Consider the following 23,962-nt stretch of genomic DNA (forward strand, 5'->3'; position numbering starts at 1 on the left):
GTTATTTTGATTGTGCTCAATATGTTTTTTTTCTGAGAAACATTTTTAGGAAATAAAAATCCCATTATCTGGCTCAGGTAACAACCTTTAGGCTTACAGTAACCACTTGAAATTGAGGCGTATGTCTAAAATAATGAGTTTAAGAACATACTTACCTCAACTTCTTTTTCAGTAAGTGGAGGAGAGCTAGGAATAAAAGCAAGCAAAAATCACATTTTAATTACTTTTGTCTCTAAAAACAGAGCTATTCTAATATTTAATCAAAACCAAAAGAAAAAAGAAAAACACCCTCCCCCTAAATATTTTATGGTTTCTTTTGGTGAAATCAGTATTTAATTAATTAAATTGTACTTGTTATGGATAAACCCCATGTTGTGTGGGGTTTTTTTTTTTAAGCACAGCAGAGTATCTCCTGAGTATTGGCAAAAGCATACCCAAGTTTCTGGCCACCACAAATACTGCTATCATCTGCACTGCATTGTGATAAATTGAGAGTACAAGGGCAAGACAGAAATTACCCTTTTGGAGTTGTGGGTGACTTAATATGCTACACTTTGGATTATTATCTTTACCCGTTTTCCTTCCATTAACAAATAATCACAGATGGGCAGAATTCAAAGCCCAGCTCACTGTTTACTGAACTATTCTGTTTTGGCTGCTAATTTTGTTAGACGTTAGCTAACAATTATTCTGACACTGACAACATTTATGTTTGAGTTTTACGAGTTTTGCACCCCAAGAATGATTACTGACTATATAAAAACTAGAAAAAGTTACCAAAATGCAGTTTCATATAATACTATATATATGTATAAAAAAAATAATTAAAATGAGATAGACAACATTATATTGCAAGATTTCACTTAAAGGCAGTCATCCTTAGTGTTTGAATTTACAAGTTCTTATTCCCTGTAATTGCTCCGAAACTTCAGAGGCTATTCAGTTTTATACAACTGAATAGAGATGAGAAACATCTGAAGGAAATGACAGAAACTGTAAATACAAATTCTAGTGGATGCCAGTGGATACCTATCATGCACTGTACAGGCATGATACTGTCAGAAAATTCATAAAATCATAAGAATAGAATCATAGAATGTTAGGCTTGGAAAGGACCTTAAGATCATCTAGTTCCAACCCCTGTGCCATGGACGCGGATGCCTCACCATGTTGCCCAAGGCTCTGTCTAACCTGGCCTTGAACACTGCCAGGGATGGAGCATTTACCACTTCTTTGGGCAACCTGTTCCAGTGCCTCACCACCCTCACAGTAAAGAACTTCTTCCTTATATCTAACCTGAACTTCCCCTGTTTAAGTTTAAACCCATTACCCCTTGTCCTATTGCTACAGTCCCTGATGAAGAGTCCCTTCCTTGTACACTCCCTTCAGATACTGGAAGGCTGCTATGAGGTCTCCACGCAGCCTTCTCTTCTCCAGGCTGAACAGCCCCAACTTTCTCAGCCCATCTTTATACGGGAAGTGCTCCAGCCCCCTTATCATCCTCGTGGCCCTCCTCTGGTCTTGCTCCGACACCTTCATGTCCTTCTTACGTTAAGGACAGCAGAACTGCACACAGTACTCCAAGTAGGGTCTCACAAGAGCAGAGTAGAGGGGCAGAAACACCTCCTTTGACCTCCTGGTCACGCTTCTTTTGATTGCAGACCAGCACACGGTTGGCTTTCTGGGCTGTGAGTGCATGCTGAAGCTGGCTCATGTTCAGTTTCTCATTGACCAACACCCCCAAGTCCTTCTCCTCAGGGCTGCTCTGAATCGCTTCTCTGCCCAACCTGTAGCAGTGCCTAGGATTGCCCTGAGCCAGGTGTGGGACCTTGCACTTGGCTTAGTTGAACTTCATGAGGTTGTTATTGGCCCACCTCTCTCAAGCATGTCAAGGTCCCTCCGGATGGCATCCCTTCCCTCCAGTGTATCAACCAAACCACACAGCTTAATGTCATCAGCAAACTTGCTGAGGGTGCACTCAATCCACTGTCCATGTCGCCGACAAAGATGTTGAACAGGATCAGTCCCAACACCAATCCCTGAGGGACACCACTCGTTACCCATCTCCAGCTGGACACTGAGCTCTTGACCGCAACTCTCTGCATGCGGGCATCCAGCCAATTCTTTATCCACCCAGTGGTCCATCTATCAAATTGATGTCTCTCCAGTTTAGAGACAAGGATGTCGTGCGGGACAGTGTCGAACGCTTTGCACAAGTCCAGGTAGATAACGTTAACTGCTCTGCCCCTATCCATCAGTTCCGTAGTTCCATCATAGGAGACCACCAAATTGGTCAGGCAGGCTTTCCCCTTAGTGAAGCCATGTTGGCAGTCACCAACCACCTCGTTGTTTTTCATGTGCCGTAGCATGCTTTCCAGGAAAATCTGCTCCATGATCCTGCCAGGCACAGATGTGAGAACTGTCTGGTCTGTAATTTCCTGGGTCTTTCATTTCCCCTTCTTGAAAATGGGGGTTATATTTCCTTGTTTCCAATTGTCAGGACCTTCACCTGACTGCCATGATTTTTCAAATATGATGGACAGTTAATTAAACTAAGTTTAAATTTAAATACTACTGTAATATTCATTGCATCATTAAACTCAAATATAGAAATCAATGCATCTGGCATCACTGAGCAGCAGATTTTTCTCATTGTATAGGATGACGATATGTAGAGCAGTGACTAGAAGAAAGGAGCCCAGTATGTTCCCTGTGTTGGAAAACCATTCTGTGCCTAAAGTATTATTATTCATATCACTTAGTGTTATTCTAGGATGAAGCCTACTAGAAGGAATAGTCCTAGAAAAAAGTTTGAGCATCTGCATGTGTCATATAACACAGCACAGAATGGTAAAATTCATGTCTTGCCTTTTACCGGGAATGTTCTGAGAAATTTATTTTAAGAATGAGAAGTAATGTGTGTATTTATTCAATAGGTTAAGCTAATTGATTAAAGAATATTACCTGAAAAACAGAAGATTTGTGTATTATCTGATCCTCAAAGCCAGTTCAGCATTTACCTATTTTGTACTTAGCTATGAAATTGTTTTTCTTTTCAGTACTTGATTACAACGAAGCAATGGTCTCTTAGAACTTCTTCACCTCACACATCCATTTATACAACAGTTCCTTCACAACAAATGTTATATATTTATTCCAGCTGCACAGAGAACACTTACTAACTGCTTCAAATGATTGAAGGCCTCTGGTATTTATAGTATAAAAACATATGGGTGAATTTAGGAATAGTTTTGGCCAAATATGTTTGGAATTGTTTTAATGATTAATAAATAAATAAACAAAAACAGACAAAAAAAAAAAAAAGCTTGTTTCTTTTACTTCTCTCAAAAAAATGGTTTATGCAGAAATATGGAAGCAGCTTAGCTTTATTCTAATGCAATACAAAATAAAATATGGTCAGTGTCTTGCACAGCAAAAGATCAGGGAATTTGCAAAATAAACTCAAATTCCCTGAAAAATTGTCACCTGCAGAAAAACTGCAGAATTCTTCCCTGCCCAAATTTTACCATTGAAAAGCATTATCTGACCTGATTATTTTTCTGAGGGAAAGAAACAGTAACATTTTCAACACAAATTTATATCTGCAGCAGCAATCCTGAAAACCAGGAGTGGACAGACCAGTGGAAAAAATCTGTATAAAAATGTAGTTGTAGCATGCAAGTTAGGCTTCAGACTTTTTATGCAGAACTTACAAATTAATTTTAAAAGTTGGCCAGTTACTGAAAGTTCGTGCACTCCCCAAATATTTCTGAAAAATCTCTGTTGCACATTTTCAGTCGCTACTTATATGGATCCCCTATGAATGGAACTCCATAAAGGGTGTTCACTGGAAACCATTAGTGTGCCTTCCCCCAGATGATGTCCTTCTACTTCTAATGAGCTTTTACCTTCCCGGAAGTGATTTGTGCACTCGTAGTTTTCGCAGCAATACATCAGGAATGCTGGGCATGACATCAGAGCTATTCTTTGTCTCGTCCTCTTCAGTGGGGGAAGGGAGAGGTGAAGGGCCTAAAGACATTTTCAGATAAAAACCTTTTTATGTTATTTGAAAAGTCATGCATTAACTATTAATAGGCAGTATATCAGAGCCAGATAGGACCTTTTAGCCTGTGTCATTTTAAAGTCAATGAGGCTTTCACCTCAGCTCTACTGAGAGCAAAGTGACAAGAAAAGGTCCATCCCTTCTTGCAGAATGATAGTTCCTTTATTGCATATGGTGATACATCACTCACCTCTCCTCTAATCCCTGTCTTCCTTTCAAGCACTGGCAACAAAAGTAATCAGTACAATTGTCATCCTTTATGAAGAAAGACTGAACTAATAAGTGCTCTGACAGTTTCTAATGCACTGAAAAATAATTATTTTATTAATATTTTTCCTAGAATTCAAATGGAACCCAAATTCCATTACTGGAACATCTAACCTAACATTTTACATTTGTGCTTTACCAGTACAGTTACATAATTTCTGGAATATTTTAGATTAGATTTTTTTAATAGAGTACTGTAATTTTCTAAGACTTTAAATGCTACCTGCCAAGATGAAGTCTAGTACTATACTACAGATTTTTGTGGACAGTTTACAGTGATGAATCCACAACATGTATTTGTTTGCAGTGCATGTTCACTGAAACAGGATATAAAAGTTATAATTACATTTTCTACTTCTGTCACTTTCAGGAGGACCAAGATACAGCTAATACATTTTGGGGGGTTTTTTTAATTCATGGTACTTAATTTTTTTTAAATTTTATTTAATTTCATATATAGTAATTCCTTACGTTCTTCTGTCTTGCCAGAACTTAGTGAAGGACTCTCCAATAGGAAAGTCAGGTTTCTCAGTCTGAATCTCAGGCTTGGGAAGGTATCTTTGTACAGCTCTTTTGATGTTTCGCATAACAGAAAGATTCTTAAATTTGCAAAACAAATTGTGTGACAAAGTTCAAGTTTTATAAATGTGGAGAGTGTTAAAAAGAAAGACAGAAAAGAATGGGAGATTCTTTCTAGCTGCATTTTAGTTCCATGCGTAAAAAATTCAGTATTTACTTAAGAACAGTCACGTCTGTCCCCATAAAAAGCCAGCCTGACACCAAAATGTCTCCACATCTAATATATCCCACTTATCTAAACTTCTGTAGATGAAAAGTCGTGTTTACTCAGATGATCACAATAACTTGGCATTGAGAGCAAAACATGATGGAGCCAGTATATTTGATTCATAGTAGTAATAATGAAGTATCTGGCTATTTCCTATTGTTTAAGCAAAATTACTACTCCAGTTAAAAATTACAAGGTGGCTTTTATGACAATGTAAGCAAGTAAGTCTCCCTAACAAATGAACTAAGGATTTGACCCCTCACTTAATTTTCCCACCAAGGAAAAGGAGTTGACTCTTAATGTTCTGGCTATCATTTAGATAAGTTACTAGACTTTAAAAAAGCTTGTGAGGCTCATGAGATCTTGGTTGAAAAGCTGGATAAAATAATGCTTAGCTTTTCATAACAGTTTCCTCAAAAGTTTCAAATCTGCCAAAATTATGTAACAGGCTGGTAAAGTGGCACCTGGTTTACATTTAAACACAGCCTGCTAAATAATTTCTGGGAAACGATAAATTAGCATAGTGACAGGAATAATATTACCATACCTAAGAATTCAAAGATATAATTACTAAATATGGGAAGAAGACAAGAAGTCTCTTTTAATATTGTTTCATTCAGACTCAAGATGAGTCTGTTTCCAGAGATAACATGAAATGGAATATCTCTGTCTTCTCCCTGTGTGACAGAAACTCTAAGGCCTTATGAAACAGCCCCAAAGCATATCTATGAATTAGCAAAATGAACAGTATTAGGAAAAATGGAAATTGTCTTTGGATCATATCTTGGATAATTGGGTTCAGCTCCTTTCATATTAATCATCTCCATTTCATTTAACATGGCCTTAGAAACACTCTGAACACAGAAGTAGTTTAGTTCTGACTTAACTACTTCCAAACAAACATACAGGTTTGGTTTAAATATTTTCAACTGATCACTCAAACCTACTGCTATTTAGTTCTTCCAGTTGTTGAATTGTCCTCAGGATTATATCTTTGCTCTTTATTTCTATTCTGAATCTTTTCAGATGCAGCATACAGGCATCAAATCTCATTTGCTTGTGTTAGATTTGAAAAAACATCTGGTTCCAGATTTCTGTTTCCTCATTTATGTGTAGAGGTTTTGGCCTTTTTCTTATTAAAAATCATACTAATTGAGCTAAAAAAACCCCTACTCCCATTTATTGCAAGGTGTATTTTTGCAATCGTTCAATCACATTTATGTCTCCTCTCTGGCCTTACTCTTGCCTATCCACATTGATGCAGAGCTGTGGACCAAAAGTGGACATGCCATTTCAATATTTGCCACACATATAGTAGAATAATAAAGCAGGAATAAAGCATTCCATCTCTTACTTATTCTTTCATGGATCAAATTCCCCTTTATGGCCAGAATATCTTGCAGAGGTCACACCCATTGAATCCATCACTGCTGAAACTTTTTTGAGAATGTGGCTGAAACTTGAGACAGTCCTCCGTCTATCAAATACAAGTTAGACTCTGTTCCACACATGCATCTTTTAATTTGGTTGTAACAATACCTACAGTATCTTCTTGCCTCAGATCATCAAGAAATTCAGGTACTTCTACTACTAGTCTCTCTTATTCATCATTTACTACCCTTCTCCATGACTGCTTCATTGCACAATTATTGCAACTGAAGAAAAATGCTTTTTTTTTTCTTCCATATTAGTCAGTTATAAAAATCAGTGTATAACAGACACTCATTCCAGCTTTTATGATACTGCACCTTTTTCCTGTTCAGCAGCTTCACTAAGCTCAGGAAGTTTAAGTCCAACTAAATTTTGATTTCTCATCAAAATATGCTCCTGTTAAGAAAAACAGTAACATTTCTAAGTAACTTTACTAGAAATCTCAATTTAAATATCCCTGCCATGTGAACACTAAATATAACATTTATTTCAGTTAATAAACAGAATGAGGATATTTATATTGTTATAGTCACATGCTACCTTGCATGGACACATACATTCACCAACACAGTACCTTAAATATTACATATTTCAAATTTCATACATGCGTTCTTTAGAAAAATTCCTGGTCATGCAGACAGAGATGTGCAACAGGTGCCCCTTACTCAAGGAGAAAATCAGAGTTTTGGTAAATGAGAGTTTTAGTAAATAACAGCAAAAAAAGCAATTTCAGATATAGCCACAGCAATAATTAAGTATCCTAGAAAGGAGAAAGATTTGAGAAAACCAGATATATAAGACTTTAGAACTTTGACTCACTCAGAATTTATTCGCACTGAAGCTTGGTATGCTACAGCTGCACGCTAATACTTCACTGTTACTGTATCCTGCTTCTATTCCTTACAGGTAAAGAAGAGTGTACTCATCTTCTGATTTTCTACTTTAATATTCTCAAATATGTTTAAAATACACAAACACCTGCTTTTGCTAATAAGTAGGCAATTCCTACCAAAGACAGAGTTCAAATCTCACCTAACCAGAATCATGTATAATGTATTATTTTTCTGATTCTAAATATTATTTGTGCTTAACACCTTCTAGGACTTTCAAAATTATATGGCTCAAGTATCTCTATAATCAAGACTTCCAGTACACTTATGCTAAGAATATGTGTGTGATATAAATAGGAAAACATGAACAACTAAGCTATCATTTCCAAGCAATACACTGGGAATGAATTAACCAAAGTACAGAATTTGAGGTCCTCACCTGTCAGCCTTATGTTCATCTTAAAGTATTAACTACTGGAAGTCAAAGAAAATAGTCTTATTAGGTTGTTAAGTAAAGTAACTACTACAATTTTTTTTCCCCTTTCAAAGTAATTTTTGCTATACATATGGTGGTTGCTTTATGATGGTGGGTTATCATTTCATTTCTACTTTTTTCAATACACTGGTTAATTATTAGGGTTTAATTCTTAATTTTTACCAATCATTTAGACATTTTTTAACAATGAATTACTTTATAGATTTCGCAGTCCAAGTCTACCCTTCAGACACATTTGCACGATGTAAGAATTAGGAACAGTAAGCCTGGCCAATCTTCACCTGCCCTTGCTCTCAGACGCCCAGTTTTACAACCCTGGACACTGAGACATTTTCTGAGAATGTTCCAATAAGCAAAAAATCATACCAAAACAATTTCGTGTCCCGAGACTTGCAAATGTAATGCTATTGCAAAAGCTAGTATTCTTGAAATACAGGACTGCTGCCCTTAGAAGGGAGAATACCAACCAATAAAGGACTCAAAACCACTCAGCTGAAAAAAGGAAGTGATTTTTAAATCCAAAGAAAGTTTACAAATAGTTTATGATACGCAGAGACTTTGTAAGCACTTAAACAAGAGCAGAGTAACTGTCTCCAAACTTCAGTTAAAAGATTTCTGCTCATACACAGGTCTCATCCCACTCATACAGAAACTGTCAATTACTCAGTATACTGTGGGAGCCTGTGAATTGGAGAACAATTGTGAAGGATCAGAAAAAGCATATTACAGGCAAACAAAGGAAGTAAAAGAGCATAAGAGACACTTCTAAAAAGAATGCCGTTACATCTTAAGGAAGGAAAAATTTTTCAGATCTAAAATACTCTTTTGAAATCAAAATAGATCACTTTAGTCCCAAGTACATTTTACAAATGACATGATTGTTAATCAACTATTTCTTGTTTATAGGTCATGTAGACGATGCAAATATGAGATGTATTGTGGTTTAGACTCACCTTTCTGTCACAATGAAAGCAATTACTGCTTTATTGACACCAATACTATATTTTTTTCTTCTGGGGGCCAAAACCTGCATGTGGAAGAGCATATGCACATGCATGTGCATATATATGTGCACATATATGTGCACGTCGACAATATCACAATGCAGGTGATGCGTATTTAAAGACAACTAAGAAATGGAACAATTCCATGGAATTTAGCTACAGGTTACAATTTACTAAAGTTGCAAAGTAAAAACATGATACAATTCTGTATTAATTTTGCTAAAACTGTTTCCCATTACATTACTGTATGTTTCTTGCAATGATAAAAATAATGCTAAGCAAATCGAAAGTTTAGTAAAATAGGAAAATAACTTTAAAACAGGATATGACTGATGATTGGGACTCACCTCTCTGAGCTTTGTCAATTTCTGCATTCGAACTGGTTGAACTTGGATTTGAAGGTCTTTGAATGCTTTTAACTGATTGCTGGATTTGTTACCAACAACAAAGCTTTTATCTTCTTCAGATGGTAATTTTAAGGGTGTTTTATCTTTCTGTCCAGGCTCCAAGCTATCCCATGATACAGCCCGTAGTAGAGGAGGACGCAGTCCACACAGTTTAAATTCTGGTTTAAATGAAACTTTATGGTCTCTCATTTCTTGAACATGAATTTTTAGCTTTGAGTCTATATTTCCTGATCCTGGTAGATGCATTCTTAAAGGAATATCATTTTCTTTTGCTTTCTTGAGGAACGATTTTCCAAATTCATTTTCACAAACATTCATGCAAGTATTAAGAGACATTCTGCCACCATCACCACCTGAAGGGGAGCATTTAGGTAAGGTATCCATGTGTTTACATGGATCGAAGTTTTCTTTTTGTTCTGAGAGCTTCTCTTTGGAGTTTTCAAAACCAGCAGAACGAGGAATCAACCTTCCCTGAGAAATCTTTCTTTGATCATTCTGCCTTCGATCAATTAGTCCTTTTGCAGCATTCTGAAAGTAGAGGGACACACATAAAACAGAGAAACAAGTGCAAATTTCTCTTTTCTCTGCCCAAGGACAGAATTTCACTGTAAAAAGCCATTACTTTTTCAGTGACATTAGCTTTTAAACATGTGCTGCTGCTGAGAGAAACAATTTTTAAAATGCACTTGACAGAACACTGAATTGGGAATCTCTTCTCTGAACTTTTGAGAGAACCTCCTCCTATCCTAGAGTCCATTACAGCAATATAGCAATATTCATATAGCCAAGTCTCTCTTCATTTTAACATAAGGCTGTCTGAGCACACACCTTTAACCCTGTATCTTATAGCACTGTTACTTTCCTTTGATTGTTTTCTGTTAGTCCCTTACCTCCCAAGGGAAAAAAAACATTGACTTGTACACTATTGTCATTTATCTTTTCTTTGTGTGCAGTACCACGGGTTATAATTTGGCTGCAATCTCTACAGGAGAACTGGCAAAAGAATGTTTGCCTATACCTTGGCTACTTTGGTACAGAATCTGTATTTTGCCTAAGGGGACCTGTGTGAGCAATTTCAGGCAACCAACATAAAATCTAACTGTGGTCTCTGCCTTGGATATGTTGCTGCTCTCCCATCCTTTATAGTTACTGCTCCAAAATTCTGCTGCCACACTATTTTTCGTAAGTATTACCTAAGCCACTCATGGCAAAATCTCTTTAAAGTGCCATCTGATATTACCTAAAACAAATTAGGAAACATTCATATAAATTGCTCCACCAGTAGTTCTGTGGAGCAGTAATATCCCATCAGTGGTGCAGAATATGAGGTACAATAACCTCTTCCACTGAATCAAAGGAAAAGGATGAATGTCTGAAACACCAGCATAAACCAAAGCAGCTACAGTAGGTAGTTTTAACTTACTTCTAAAGTTACTTAGTATGTTGATTTTAATTGAGCTAAAGCAAAATGCATGATAGGATGTAAAGGCTTACTTAAGTCCACTGTTCTCTGCTACATTTTCAAGTGCAAATGAGCAGCATCATTTTTCTTTTCACTCAGCAAACAGTCTTTTAGCCTTCTTAGCCACATAAATAAATCGTATATGCTAAGACAAACAGGTGAATTTCGTAGAAAACAATGTGAAACACTTACCTCTGCAGTTTGCCTGTCATCTTCTTTCACAGTTCTGTTATTCTAGAAAAACAGAAAGAAAAAAGTTGCCTTATGAGGTTATCTTTCACATCTATGCTGCAAATATTAGATATAGATATTAATTGATTAACTTTGAATCTTTTAACTTTGACACTTGTCACATTTATTTATGAAGTATTTATTTATTTATTTATGAAGTAATTTTAGGGATTAGTTTTTTCCATGGATTAGGGTTATATTGGATCTTTTTCCATCTTCTACAGTTAAAAGATCTCTATGATCCTTCTGTGCTTGTTACCTCATGGATTTTTGTCTTTAGAGTAAACATTTATTAGTCACTCACTCTGCAGAAAAAAACCATACTAGTAATACAATCTTGGTATATAAAATGGTATTCATACCCTCCCATTTTCCTCAGGGACTAGCAGGACAGCATAGTGTAATATAGTACTGTAATAACCAGGTTACTGTACAGACTATTCAGCTCTTTCTTACCTGCCCTGGACATACTGACTCGACACTAATGGTTGTGCATCCATCAGACCCTAGAGAGACACACACATACTTAGGGCACATCCTAATTTGCTCAAAATTTTTACTACTACAGCATTATCAAACACATAGACACACAGTTCCACATAATATATTAAGAAAAAATTTAAGCGTGGAAAATACTATTCAAAAGGGGAAAAAAATATCTAAAAGATAGTAAGTGAAAGATCATTAAAGCTTCTCAAAACTCCATTATTGAAAAGAATTATAAAATAGAACATGTAATCTAGCAGCACCACAGGAGTAAAATATAATACAATAAAATATTTATGTAAAAACATATATGTGGGCATTCATGAGCTTTGTCATATTCAGGAGATGCTTGAATCTACCGATTTTGACTTCTCAAGGAATATTTAAAAATATATTTTTTGTGAGCTTTTATAAGTTAAAGTTTGAGCCTGCATAGATCATTTTACCTGATGAAACTGGAAGAGTGAGAGAGTTGCTCCGAGATGCTTCTGGTGAAACTTTAGGACTAAGTGTAGGGGAAACTGCTTCATTAAAACAAAGACAAAACCAAAAACAAAACAAGGTAATTTTACTTTCCAAGCTTCTAGTTTCTGAATTTTCAAAATTCAGATAAGATTAAAACATAAATCTCATTGACATCAGTCATGTGTTTGTCCAGAACCTGACAAGTCATTTTAATTGAGTAGAGTTTATCTCGTATACTTGCCATACACAAGTACAATTCTGTTGGTACACAGAATCCTTATTCTCCTCACTTTTCTGAGTGAAGTTCTCAAGAGAAGTACACAAGAGTAGGATTCACAAGAAATTTAGGAAAAAAAAAAGAGAGATATTTAATTTTAAAAAGCTTATTTCTTTTTTTTTTTTTTCTCCAGAAAGTGTCAAGCGATTTTAAGACAGAACTTTGTTTTGAAATGGTATTTCAAAGCTAAATGAAAGTCCTGCTCCATGATAAAATGGCATTTTCTCCTAGTTTTCAAGCACTTCTTATGAGGGGAAAAATAATTTGAATTAACATTCTAGAACAAAACATTTTATTCTGCTGTTTTTAAAGGAGGATCTGGTCCATTTACCTTAGTTTATGACTATGCTCAGAATAAAAGTTTGTGTGATTATGTCTGGGGGAAAAGTATTTTTCAGCAGTATGAATCTTGCCATTTAAATTTAATTTTATATGCAATAGGAACTTCAGGAAGAAAATCTTCACAAACAAGAACTTGTGACCATTTTTCACATTTCAACAGAAATACTTCATGTTTTCCCATTACAGTGTCTGCAGTATGTCATTTGGGCACTTAAAAACTTAACACGATCTTCCACTGTTACATCTGAATATAGAGATTGGTCAGTTCTGTTTTATATGGAATTGTGAGGAGGGGCAGAAGGATTTTGACCTTCAAATTAACAAAGTGTATGTACGTAGTAGCAGTGTACGTATTACAGGAGATGCTTGTTTGTGCCTTTGGAAATCTCTAAAGTAAAACATGAGATCTTGTTTTCAGAATCTGCATCTACCTGTGGGTGACTCAGGAAGGCTGCTTCTTGACTTTCTGCCCCTGCGCATGAGAAACCTCTCGCTCACTTTCTTTGCTTCTTCTAGTAATTCAAGGTTCTTCTTTTTGTCTTCCTCTGATATTTTTACATCTGGTAACTGATCATTTACCAGGTCAATCACATGACCGCTGTTGTCTGGATTGAAACATCAGAATGAGAACATTGTGATACATTGTGGCATTTGGAGTAACAACTATGAAATAAGTCTACATAGCTTTGACCTTGCATTTCACAAAAACTTGTCTGCCTGTTTCTAATATTTTTATATTCTCAAGTTTAGAGCAAGTCCTCAAAAAACACAGGTAACCCACTAAGATTAAGTCACTATGATTGAAGATGCTCCGATATGTGAAACTGGCTTTTCCCCCAACAAACTTTTTGTCCCTGATAAAGTTTTTCTAATTTATCAGTAAAAGTGCATTAGATTCATCTCAACTAGCAGTCACAGCATTTCTGCCATAGACCCAGGTTTTGCATGGATTTTGTATGTCGTTTTTTAAGGCTGAGGTCCTACAAACTCACCTGGCAAAGATTTATGCACACTAGTTTTAACACAGAGGTGATGCCATCAAATAATCTATAAAATAAAGTGAAGAGTTTGAAAGTACAAAGATTTATTCTATGCAGATAGAAGAGCTTTTCCCAGAAATGGAAGCAGCAACAGTAAGGCTGCATCTGGCAAAGCTGCAGGCAGAAGCTGAATAGCTAAAGCATGAGAACTGTAAAGCTATCTCAAAAAGCAAATCAATCTTTACCATGCGGGGGACATGCAAGAATTTTCCAAAGAAATTGCAAATCCCGTTAGAATATCCAGCGCTTAAAGAAGACATTGTTAGAGACTGCTTTTCCTCATGTCCATTTACGTTGATGTTTTAGATATGTGATCCAGGAGAACACATGGACCACAAACTGAAAGCCACTACATTACACTTAGACCATTAGATTAATACATTGTTTTCTAAACAATTTTTATTTAGTTGTAAAAAGAACCCACTAATTCCTGCCTTCCAAATTGGTTGAAAGCACTAAATTAGAGCACTAATTTTTACAATTCTCCAGGCTACAATTAAGCAAAGAATGTAGCCTATTAGCAGAAAGGCCCTTTCTGTGTGAACTGGAATGAATGAGTTCCATAAGCATCTAGGCTTATATGGAGAAATAGTTATCCAAAACCAACAGGCCAAAGAAAGGAAACATATATGATGACAAGGTAGCATGTGCAGGTTTTTCAGGGGTTGATGAACCCTACAGACTAACAAGTGTGTTGGATCTGCTAGAACTGATAAATAGATGACCAAGAGTCTGCTCAATCTGTCCAAGGCCACTGGCACACACTAGCATCAACAACAGACTGCAAGTCAGATGTTTATTCTCAGGTAACTATGAGAAAATCTGTGAACTATATACGTGAATAAATGACTGTATTGTGTGAACACTTATCTGGTATTAATAACAACTTGATCACACTAACAACAGCTTTGTGAAAAAAAAAAGTAAGATCAGTTGTGACTGTCTGTGCCCAGCCAGATGCCTCTATTAGGGAGGAGGGAATTTCTAACACTGTTTTGCAATACGAAGAAATTACTAAAGAACAGCTTGGGTGAGGGGGTGGGAAGTCATCAGGTAATATGAGAAAAATATTTTTTAATTTGACAAGACTGATTACAGAACAATCGGTCTTCAGAAAAGCTAAGGACATAAGAAAGCAGCAAAAAGTCAAGGGGTTTTGTTTTGGAGAGGGGGGTGTTTGTTGGGTTGTTTTATTTTGTTTTAGGAGTTGCTTTTAACTTTCATAAATTTATTTAAATTTCAAGACTGTCAAAAAGCATGCCCATACACAGGATATTCCTAAAGCAATCTATTGGTAATGAAATATCTGTCTTCTTTTACACTAAGATTTGTGTGTTCAAAATTTAAGAGACTGGTCAGTTCTGTTTTATATGGAATTGTGAGGAGGGGCAGAAGGATTTTGACCTTCAGATTAACAAAGTGTATGTACGTAGTAGTAGTGTATGTATTACAGGAGATGCTTGTTTTTGCCACTTTCCTTGGGCCACCAAAAGAGGAAAGCTGCAAGGCATGGTAATTTCAATCCTCCTTAAACAGGTAAGTTTTCCTCACTATACTCGTTTCCCTTTTTATGTTTGCCTTGCCTTCTGCCCCTTCACCACTTCTATTTCCCTCCCCCTTTGCTGCCATTTTCTCTTTTCCCCATTAAATTCCCTCTAATTTCTCCTCCTGTGTCCCACCTCAGCACCTGCTTACAAATGACAAGTGTTCAAACTATCGCTTATTGATTATTTCAGGTCTACAAGTTTATGATGTTATACATGCCCATGAAATTACGTTTCTTTCAGGCAAGTCAGACTTCCTCTGAGAAGGTTCAATTAGAAAATGCCTAACTTTGAAAAGCAACATCTTGAAATAATAGAGTAATTCAGGTTGGAAAGGATTAGTGGAGGTCATCTAGTCCAACCTGTTCAAAGCAGAATGACTGGTGCAATCAGACCAGGTTGCTGGTCTTTCAAGACAATCTGGTCTTGAAAAACCTCTAGGGATTGAGATGCAAAACCTGTCTGGGCAGACTGTTCTAACGCTTGACTCTATAGTGAGTGAAAAGTTCTTCATACATACAGCATACAGCAATGATAATGGCTCAAATCAGATTAATGGCTGGGAGAAAGTAACATTGTTGGAAAGATGAAAAGAATTTTAAAAATTTATTCTGTATTTCTGATTTCCCCTCCTGTCCATCCTGTTTTGGTAGGAGCTCTCATATCCTTATTCCTTCATCCTTTACATGTGATAGAATAAACATTCTATCAATCAATCAACTCTATTCAACTTCTACTTTACATTAAATACATAAATGGAGACAAGTAACACTCCAAATGCAAACATACCAAGACTAAGAACTGATGGGAGCTCTGTCACTGACTTAACAGGATTAGCATTTATCTCAGTTTGTAGTACTCACAAATCTGCATCCACAACATTAGTCCCCTTGAATAACAATTTACTCCACAGGTAGCTACCAGAAAACTAATAGAACTAAATACAATGTAAGAGACTAATTAGAAAGTCTAATTAGAAGAAATGAAGAAAATTTTTCCCTGTATAGCTTGTTTTCATTTGAAGCTTAATCCAAACTAAAGAACTGGAGACTTAACTGTCTTTTAAGGTCCTCGCTAATAAAATTCCAGTTGTTCAAAAATAACAAAATCAGTATTACTAAACAGTGTTTTGCATACAAAAAGAATTTTAAGTATGAGTATCTCCAGCCTTCTAAAAATGTTCAGCTAACACACTAACCTAACAACTTCATGAAACTAACAATATGCATATTTCCCTGGTTCTGTCTGCATGCAGTCCGCTATAGATCATAAACTCATTATCGCAACTCAACATGCTAGCAGTATTCCCTCCCTGTGTATGCATTACAGTTAGTATGGAAAAGGCTGTAGTCAATACAGTCAGACTCTATATTTAGGAAAAAGGCTGTAGTCAATACAGTCAGACTCTGTATTTAGGCCTTTCTTGCACATCACAATTTCTGAGAAAACATCCTAGCTTAAATGAATTACTTCTTACCAACAGAAGTCAATGAACTTGTTGGATTCCTAGTGGCACGGTTAGAATGTCTCCTATGAGGACTACGAGGCCTAGAGAGAAAAATGAACAAACAAAAATTATGGGAGTATGCCACCAAAACACATTCTACTTCTCTATAAAAAAAAAGTATCATTAAAAAGAAAGCACTTTTCTTTGATTAAAAAATATTAAAACTAAAAGAATTTATTGTAATTCCTCTCATATCCAAACAACTGGAAAATGGAGAAAGATTGCAAAAAGAAGGAAAATAATTCTAGAAATTGCTCTCACAAAGGAGTTCTGATAACCTCATACACTGTGAAATTTTGATTTCTCAGAAAAACGACATCTCTTTAGTTCATTATCATGACTTAAAACTCATGTAAATATGGTACATTGCCAAAAAAAAAAAAAAAAAAAAAGTCTTTGTAAATTTTTAGTGCTTCCTAAACTAAGTTTTATGACTGCGAGAACTTCTTTGGCTCCTACATTGACATTTCTACATAGCAATCTAGGAACTTTCTAGATGAGGTGAAGGTCTCAAATGACTGCAGAAAATTAAATGCTGATCCAGCGAATAATGCTGCTTTTAAATGGCTGCACTGTAACTCTGACTCTTAAATAATCTTGACATTTTCTGTAGTACACTTTAAAAATACAAAGAAATTATAGTATAGATTTATGATCAATACTTTCTGATCAGTTTTCCCCCATATTTTAAGTCTAATGACAGGTCAACAAATCAAGAATCCCAGTAAAGAAGTATGCTTTATCAGAAGACTGAAAATAATTTTAAAGCAACTCAAAATTTAATTGAAGTTTTAAACTTCGAACAGAATTACTATTTCCATTCAACAGCTTACTTTCACGTATGCTTAACCTCAAGGTGGTATTCTTGCCCTGTCTGCCTGAACAGGCTTAAATATCTGCTTCAAAACTTACTGTACTATAATATTCAAGCTAGACATTTAAGTTGTCCAGCAGTCTAGGTTAGAAACATTATCTTCCTGAATCTGCAGCTGATACCTATTTTCTTTCACAAGATCAGGAATGTGGTGCTATCCCAGTTTCCAGGTGCTGCAGAAGTTTTTTTTGCAGCTTCACCAAAACAGATACAAGGGAGGAAGGGAAAGAAGAGAGCTGGAAAAGAAGCCTACAGTTGTTGCACCTGTTTTTTAGATAGAAAATCAAAAAAATAGTCCAGTAACTCAATTTCCAATGCTTTTAACTCAGGACTTTAAAAGAACTGAACAATCTCAACTGGCTTTAGAAAAGAAATTTAAAGATGCTGGCTAATAATATCATGATACTCTAATATCCCAGAATATCATCCTATGAAATGAAGTTAGTCGGCAATGTCAGACTACCTTCACAGTCAGGCTGGATGGAGTTCTAGCCAACCTGATCTAGTTGAAGACATCTCTGCTCATTGCAGGGGGGTTGGACTAGATGAACTTAGAAGTTCCCTTCCAACCCAAATTATTCTATGATTCTATAATAATATACAATAACAGCAGCTTCACCAGCATCACCTTAAGTTATATAAAACAGTATGTGTTTTAAGTCAATACCAAGATAATACGCACAAGACTGACTGGAAGGTAAGTTTATTCTGAAAGACGTATGTAATATGCTAAACCTGTCAAAAGAAGAAGATTTTCAGCAGTTCATAAAACTATAAAATGCCAAGTATAAAAAATAAACAAAATACTTGCAAAAACTGTTTGTAAAAATTGCACTTTATGATCATAAGCCTTCCTTAGAAATTTTCTGCCCTCAAAAATAAGCCTTATTATACAAACTGTAATACATTGCAAGTTTATCTTTTGCCGAAACCATTCCTTCTTCATTAAAACAAACTTTAGTAGATCATGCAAACATTGTTTTTAAGAATAACACAGCAAATAGCAGTTTGTTGCTGCATTTTCCTTTCAATAGACAAAAAAATTTCAACAGATAGCAAATATGATTGCTACAATGTCTATTTTTCAGTATGATACTTATAATATTGTCATACAATGGTAACACAGCTAGTTCCTTAATCCAAGAAGGAACCAGACAACACAGGCTCTGTATGTAAGATATACTCATTTGTGAGAGTCAACACTGATGGCTGACCATACCTTGAGGAACTTAACATCTTCGGTACTTAAAAAGCAGTAATTTTTTAAAGTCTTATAATGATTAATTGCCTAAATCTCTATCAGTCTACAAAGATCATATTGGTTCAGTGGAAATGTTTATATGAGTAAAGGCAGCACTACCAGTGTACCTATATGATTAGTAGACCAGAATTACGATTTAGCTACTGGATTGAAAGATTTCCATGGTGGAGAATACTTCAGGAAACATAAAAATGCTCAGTTGTACTTTTTTTGGTCCCAGTTGCTCATTGGCTGGATCTAAGTAAAGGTTAAAATGGACAGAAGGACAGTATTGTGCATTACCATGCACAGAACATAAGGAATCAAACTGTCAGTCATCCCTGTAGTAGGTGTAGGATTGTAGTGCACATGCACACCACTGTATGTCTACAAAAGGATTCGACCAAACAATTTTCCCCTCATCAGGCCATATTTTATTTGCTAGCAGGAGGATGGACTTCAAAAGTTACAGCTTCTGGTCCAAATTATGCAAAAATTTAATTTAAATTTTTGCTTTATTTTCAAATTATGCTATTCTGAAAGATAGGAAAGTTCATGTAAATTTGAAGTACACTGAGTCAGGTTGGCAGGCTTAGTATTATATGAAACTCTACTCTTCTAGTATCAATAATATTCCTGCCCCCTCCCCCCTTCCCTGCATCAAAAAAAAAATCATCAAAATGCAAAGACACTATGATCAAATTACAAATAGAGATACAGCAATAATGTTTTAATAGAATATACATTTTAAAGAATATTTTAGAAATGCAACTCCTGGAATTACTGTACGATTTATGCATACTTCAGTAACGCATCACGTAGTACCTGTTAACCAGATTTTTATCAATTTCCACGTCTGATGTTACAGCATTCTCTGGAAGAACAATAGAAGGTGTACTGCATGCTGTCCCTTCAACAGTAGTGTCCTGGATGGTTTGTGACAAATATAAAAATGCAGTTAAAGAGAAATCTAAAATACGTAGTCAAAAAATATTACTTCTACCACAGGTACTACATTCAGATTCATACAAAAAAAATTTAAAAATTTAATAAAATCAACCTGTACTGTTGAAAGGCTACAGAAACAAGCTGGTGTTTACAGTTAGTCAAGAAGTTGAAAAGTGATTCACATAAAATCATGCAGAAAGGGTAGGCACCTGTTAGGAGCTGCAATTTTTATTTTGGAGTACAATTGTGAGATGAGTAGAACATATCATAGTAGCGTGAGTATTTATAGCTGGAGGGAAAGATTCTCAAAAGTGCCAGGGGACTGCCATCAATTAACTTGTAAAATTTAAAGAATAACTTCTAAATTCTCCAGTACTAATTGCTCCTGGTAGGCACTTGTATATACAAGTATTTTATTTTATTTAATTATTTGAATCTCAGTTTTTCTTGCAATAGCATCCCAAAGTCTCATAAGAAATTTTTACTTCAGTGGGCCTTGGATTAGATTACAGAACAGAATATTTTCAGTTGGAAGGACTGACCATGACCATCTAGTCCAAACTTCCTAACCACTTCAGGGCTAACCAAATGTTAACGTATGGTATTAAGGGCCTTGTTCAAATGCCTCTCAAACACTGACAGGCCTGGGGAATGAACCACTTCTCAAGGAAGTGATGCTTCTGATTTTCTAAAAGAGTGTGTTTGCTATCCATGGCAAAAAGCCAATTACATTCAACTGTTAATTTTGTTTTTATTGATAGGACATTTGTTTTTCTATTCTGCATACTCCTTTTAAGGATGTTTACCTACTAGAAGTTGACACAAGCGTAATGAATTCAGACTAACGTTTATGTTAGTAATATTAAATAGGCAGGTAATAAAGCTGTTATAAAAGCACTACTTTAGGCATTTACAGAATGAAGCATGTAAAATGGCTCACAGTTTAATAAGTTAACATTTTAGAACAGAAAAAATTAAATCATTTCAATTATTTGAAACAAAAGCCACCAATGAATATTTCAGTCATCTACTGTCATGTGGAGAAATTAGCATAGTCATAAGATCTGTCACAATGAACAAGTAGCCAAGCCTAGAAATTGAAATGGAATTACATACACGCAGAAAACTAATGATTATGTGACTGCTAATATCTATCAGATACAATACAATAGAACTCCTTTCACCACCTCTCCCAGTGCTGCATTTTATTCTTGTTGAAATAATTTTCTGATCAATTCAAAGAACTAGAGAAGCATTTTGAAAATGGTATAATATTGAAGTATATAACATAACCCTTCTTCCTCTCAAAGGCAATAAAATATGCTTTGGCTTGGACAGCTCCACTTTTATGCTCATAATTTTCATATGACGTTCCTTGGCAAGTCCACATTATCAGTCACAGGAGAGAACAATGGGAAATATGCCAAGAAAATAATATGAAGATTTAAGTTAAAGGTGAACATCCTTGTAATATTGGAAATGTTAGAATGTAAAAGCATGATATGCGATTCAAGTGCACAGCTGACACTGTATAATAGTTTGAAAGCAATCTTTAGTAATATTATTGAAAATGTTACTAAGTAACAATGTATTTTGCCTAACAGTCAATGACAAAAATTCAGGTGACTGCCCTGCTTGTAGGGCAAAGCAGCTGAGTACACATGCACATTGTTGATACTAATCTCATGACTGCCAACGAGCAAAAGCTTTTGAATGATGTAACATCAGCTTTAAAGCCACTCGAGTCCATTTTAGGACTCTAAAAACATCTTATTAAAAAGAAAAAAAAAAACAGAACAAGAAAATTGCTGTACTCAAGGCTAGTTCAGGTCAGGTAGAATACATTATTAACCTCGGTCAACAGCTACAGCAGTTCAGCTTCTAGGTAGAGACACATGCCTCCCACTGTCCAAACCTACCATACATTTGTATAGGAGAGGGGCAGGAAGAGCCAGAGCATGAAGCTCTTTGCAGGGCCAGCTGGCTTGAATCAAACGAAATCTTTATACTCTGAAGAGTACTCAGGCTGCTATATGTAGATCTTGGAAGAGAAGCTTTAGCAGGAAGCTTAAGCTGTCTCACAGCTTAGAGTTGTACAAAGCTAATACAGAAGTTTTCCATCACCCTCTCACTGACTGCCTGCTACCAAGTCTTCGCTTCCTTTTTGTTCCAAGCCCCTGCATGAAAATGTAGGGTAAAACTGACTCCACTTCTATGGCTTAGGTGGGAACTGATCCACATGCTCTATAAGGACGACCATATGGCATCTAGTCCTTCAGGGAGGCTTTTGCAGGGCTGAGAGGATGGCAAAAGCAGTATGGCCCATAGAAGATCCAAGAGGCTCAGGGCTACCCAGGCTGGGTAGGATCTGCAGACATTCCAGCTGTTAAGCTCTACCAAGCCCTCATTAAGCATACAGAAAATGCATTTATGCATTTTTAGGTGTTTTATAATCCATCGAAATTTGGCAGGATTTGAACAGTAATGGTGGAGAAAAAAAATAAATCTCTGCTGAAAGAGCTACCCTGCCAGGCCAGTCAGATGAGAAAGCTTTACTGTAACATCACCTCAGTTCTTTAAAGCACTGAGGAAAAAAAATTAAAATTAAAAAAACCAACCCTCTGCCAGCTGGCCATACGCTGAGAAATTAATTAAAGGTCTCAACTGAATTTCAGAACAAATTTGGCCTGAAACAGGCACTTATTTGAAAGGCCTCAGAAAAATTATATATCTCAGAAAGCAGTCTTTTAAATGAGATGGGGTTTTAAATAACCTTAATTTTAGATCTTCCCATCATGTAAAAGATACTTGAAGTAAACAAGAAACTACATGTGATGTAAGGTTCATTTTCTTTTTCTCAGAACTGTTTTGTGAATGTGTATGCATTTGTGCATGCAGGGAAAAGGTGGGGAAGTATCTCCTGAAATAGAATGAGGAAATTGTTAGACACAAGACATCACTTTAGATAAGACAAGATTCCAGACTTGAAAAGTTTTGTTTAATGCAGAAAACAAGTTCACCAGTTGCAAGTTCCTTCTGACGACCTCTCCTTGCTTGCAAGTCCTTATCGCACAATGATAAACTATTTTCCTTATTATATAGTAAAACTGTACAACTTGGACTGCAGCAAGACCCAAGAGTGATAACAGGTATGAACAAGATCAAATTCTTCACAGTATTGACTAGTTGCAATCTTTAAGTAGGCTCATGAACAGTGTGTTGGTTAAAATCCCTTCACTGTTACTTTGCGCCTAAAAACCCCAATTTATCTAAAAAGAAGCATTTTGCACAGTTAACTGATTCATGAACTATCACATTATCATAGTTCATTTAAGACCTATCTCTAAAAGGCTTGCATAATGTATTAATATATACATGTATTTTTTTAGATTAGGTGGTTGGAATTTTTCATGTCTCCCATTTGACAAGCACACTCAGGCTTAGATTCACTGATGTCTGCTAGCTTTTCACATTTTTTTCTCTTTGGGTATATCTGACCCAGCAAGTCTGTTCTACTAAAATACTCCTCACATGGGTAAGTTAAAAAAAAAAAGGGAGAGGAGAGAGAAAAAAAATCTGAAAATCTTCTTGACCTAATATATGTTCTCAGCTAATAGTCTGATTAACTTGCACCTATCTGGGGTGTTTATCTGAAGCCAGGAAACTAATACTCAGCACAATGTGCAATTTAGATGGAATGCATGACAAATCAGTGTAGGGCTCACTGCTGACAATATTTTCCAACAATGTTAAAGTAGCGGATGTTTTCACCTAAAGTATAGAATATAGTGTCCTCAAACCCAGTGACAGTCATACACTTTGAATTGAGGATGTGCCAGATTATAAATCCTCTCTTTCCTTATACCGGTTTGCATAAAACAGGAAGATCTGGACAACCAGTGATTTTGTAATCACGGCAAGGTTCTTTACTTCACCTAATCTAACAATTAAAAAAATGTCTCACTTTATTAGAACACAAAATTACTTTTTAGCAGTGGCATGAATTATTCAAAAGGGAGAACAATAATGTTTTATTGTTGGTTTTTGGTTTTGTCTTTGTTTTTTTTTTATCTGCAAATAAAACATGTAAAAACATGCAGATGCCACAAATTTTAGTAGCAAAATCTGGGGAGCACCCACCTGCTCTCTGTATAGTTCCAGTGTATGTTCAGCTACTGCTGTGGCAAATAAAGCACAGAGAAAGACTACAAACCAAAAAGCAGATTCCCATCTTTCACACACACATGAATTGCATCGCATC

The 23,962-nt window shown here is 35.9% G+C and overlaps 1 protein-coding gene across 9 annotated transcripts in view; it reads right to left on the reverse strand.

Annotated features, from left to right (window-relative positions):
* Positions 1-23,962, reverse strand: part of IRAG1 (inositol 1,4,5-triphosphate receptor associated 1) — a 67,971-nt gene that overhangs the window by 15,778 nt on the left and 28,231 nt on the right. For 7 of the 9 annotated variants that reach the window (XM_030483988.1, XM_030483989.1, XM_030483991.1 and 4 more), the window contains 10 exons: positions 19,579-19,679; positions 16,610-16,680; positions 12,980-13,153; positions 11,911-11,988; positions 11,435-11,484; positions 10,940-10,981; positions 9,226-9,813; positions 6,866-6,944; positions 3,909-4,029; positions 156-186 (listed from right to left, as the gene is read on the reverse strand). In XM_030483988.1, coding sequence (XP_030339848.1) covers positions 156-186; positions 3,909-4,029; positions 6,866-6,944; positions 9,226-9,813; positions 10,940-10,981; positions 11,435-11,484; positions 11,911-11,988; positions 12,980-13,153; positions 16,610-16,680; positions 19,579-19,679 — 1,335 coding nt within the window. The remainder of the gene's footprint in view (positions 1-155; positions 187-3,908; positions 4,030-6,865; positions 6,945-9,225; positions 9,814-10,939; positions 10,982-11,434; positions 11,485-11,910; positions 11,989-12,979; positions 13,154-16,609; positions 16,681-19,578; positions 19,680-23,962) is intronic. The other 2 variants (XM_030483994.1, XM_030483995.1) reach the window with 2 other exon arrangements.

The sequence above is a fragment of the Strigops habroptila genome, chromosome 4, assembly GCF_004027225.2.
Source record: "Strigops habroptila isolate Jane chromosome 4, bStrHab1.2.pri, whole genome shotgun sequence".
Taxonomy (NCBI): domain Eukaryota; kingdom Metazoa; phylum Chordata; class Aves; order Psittaciformes; family Psittacidae; genus Strigops; species Strigops habroptila.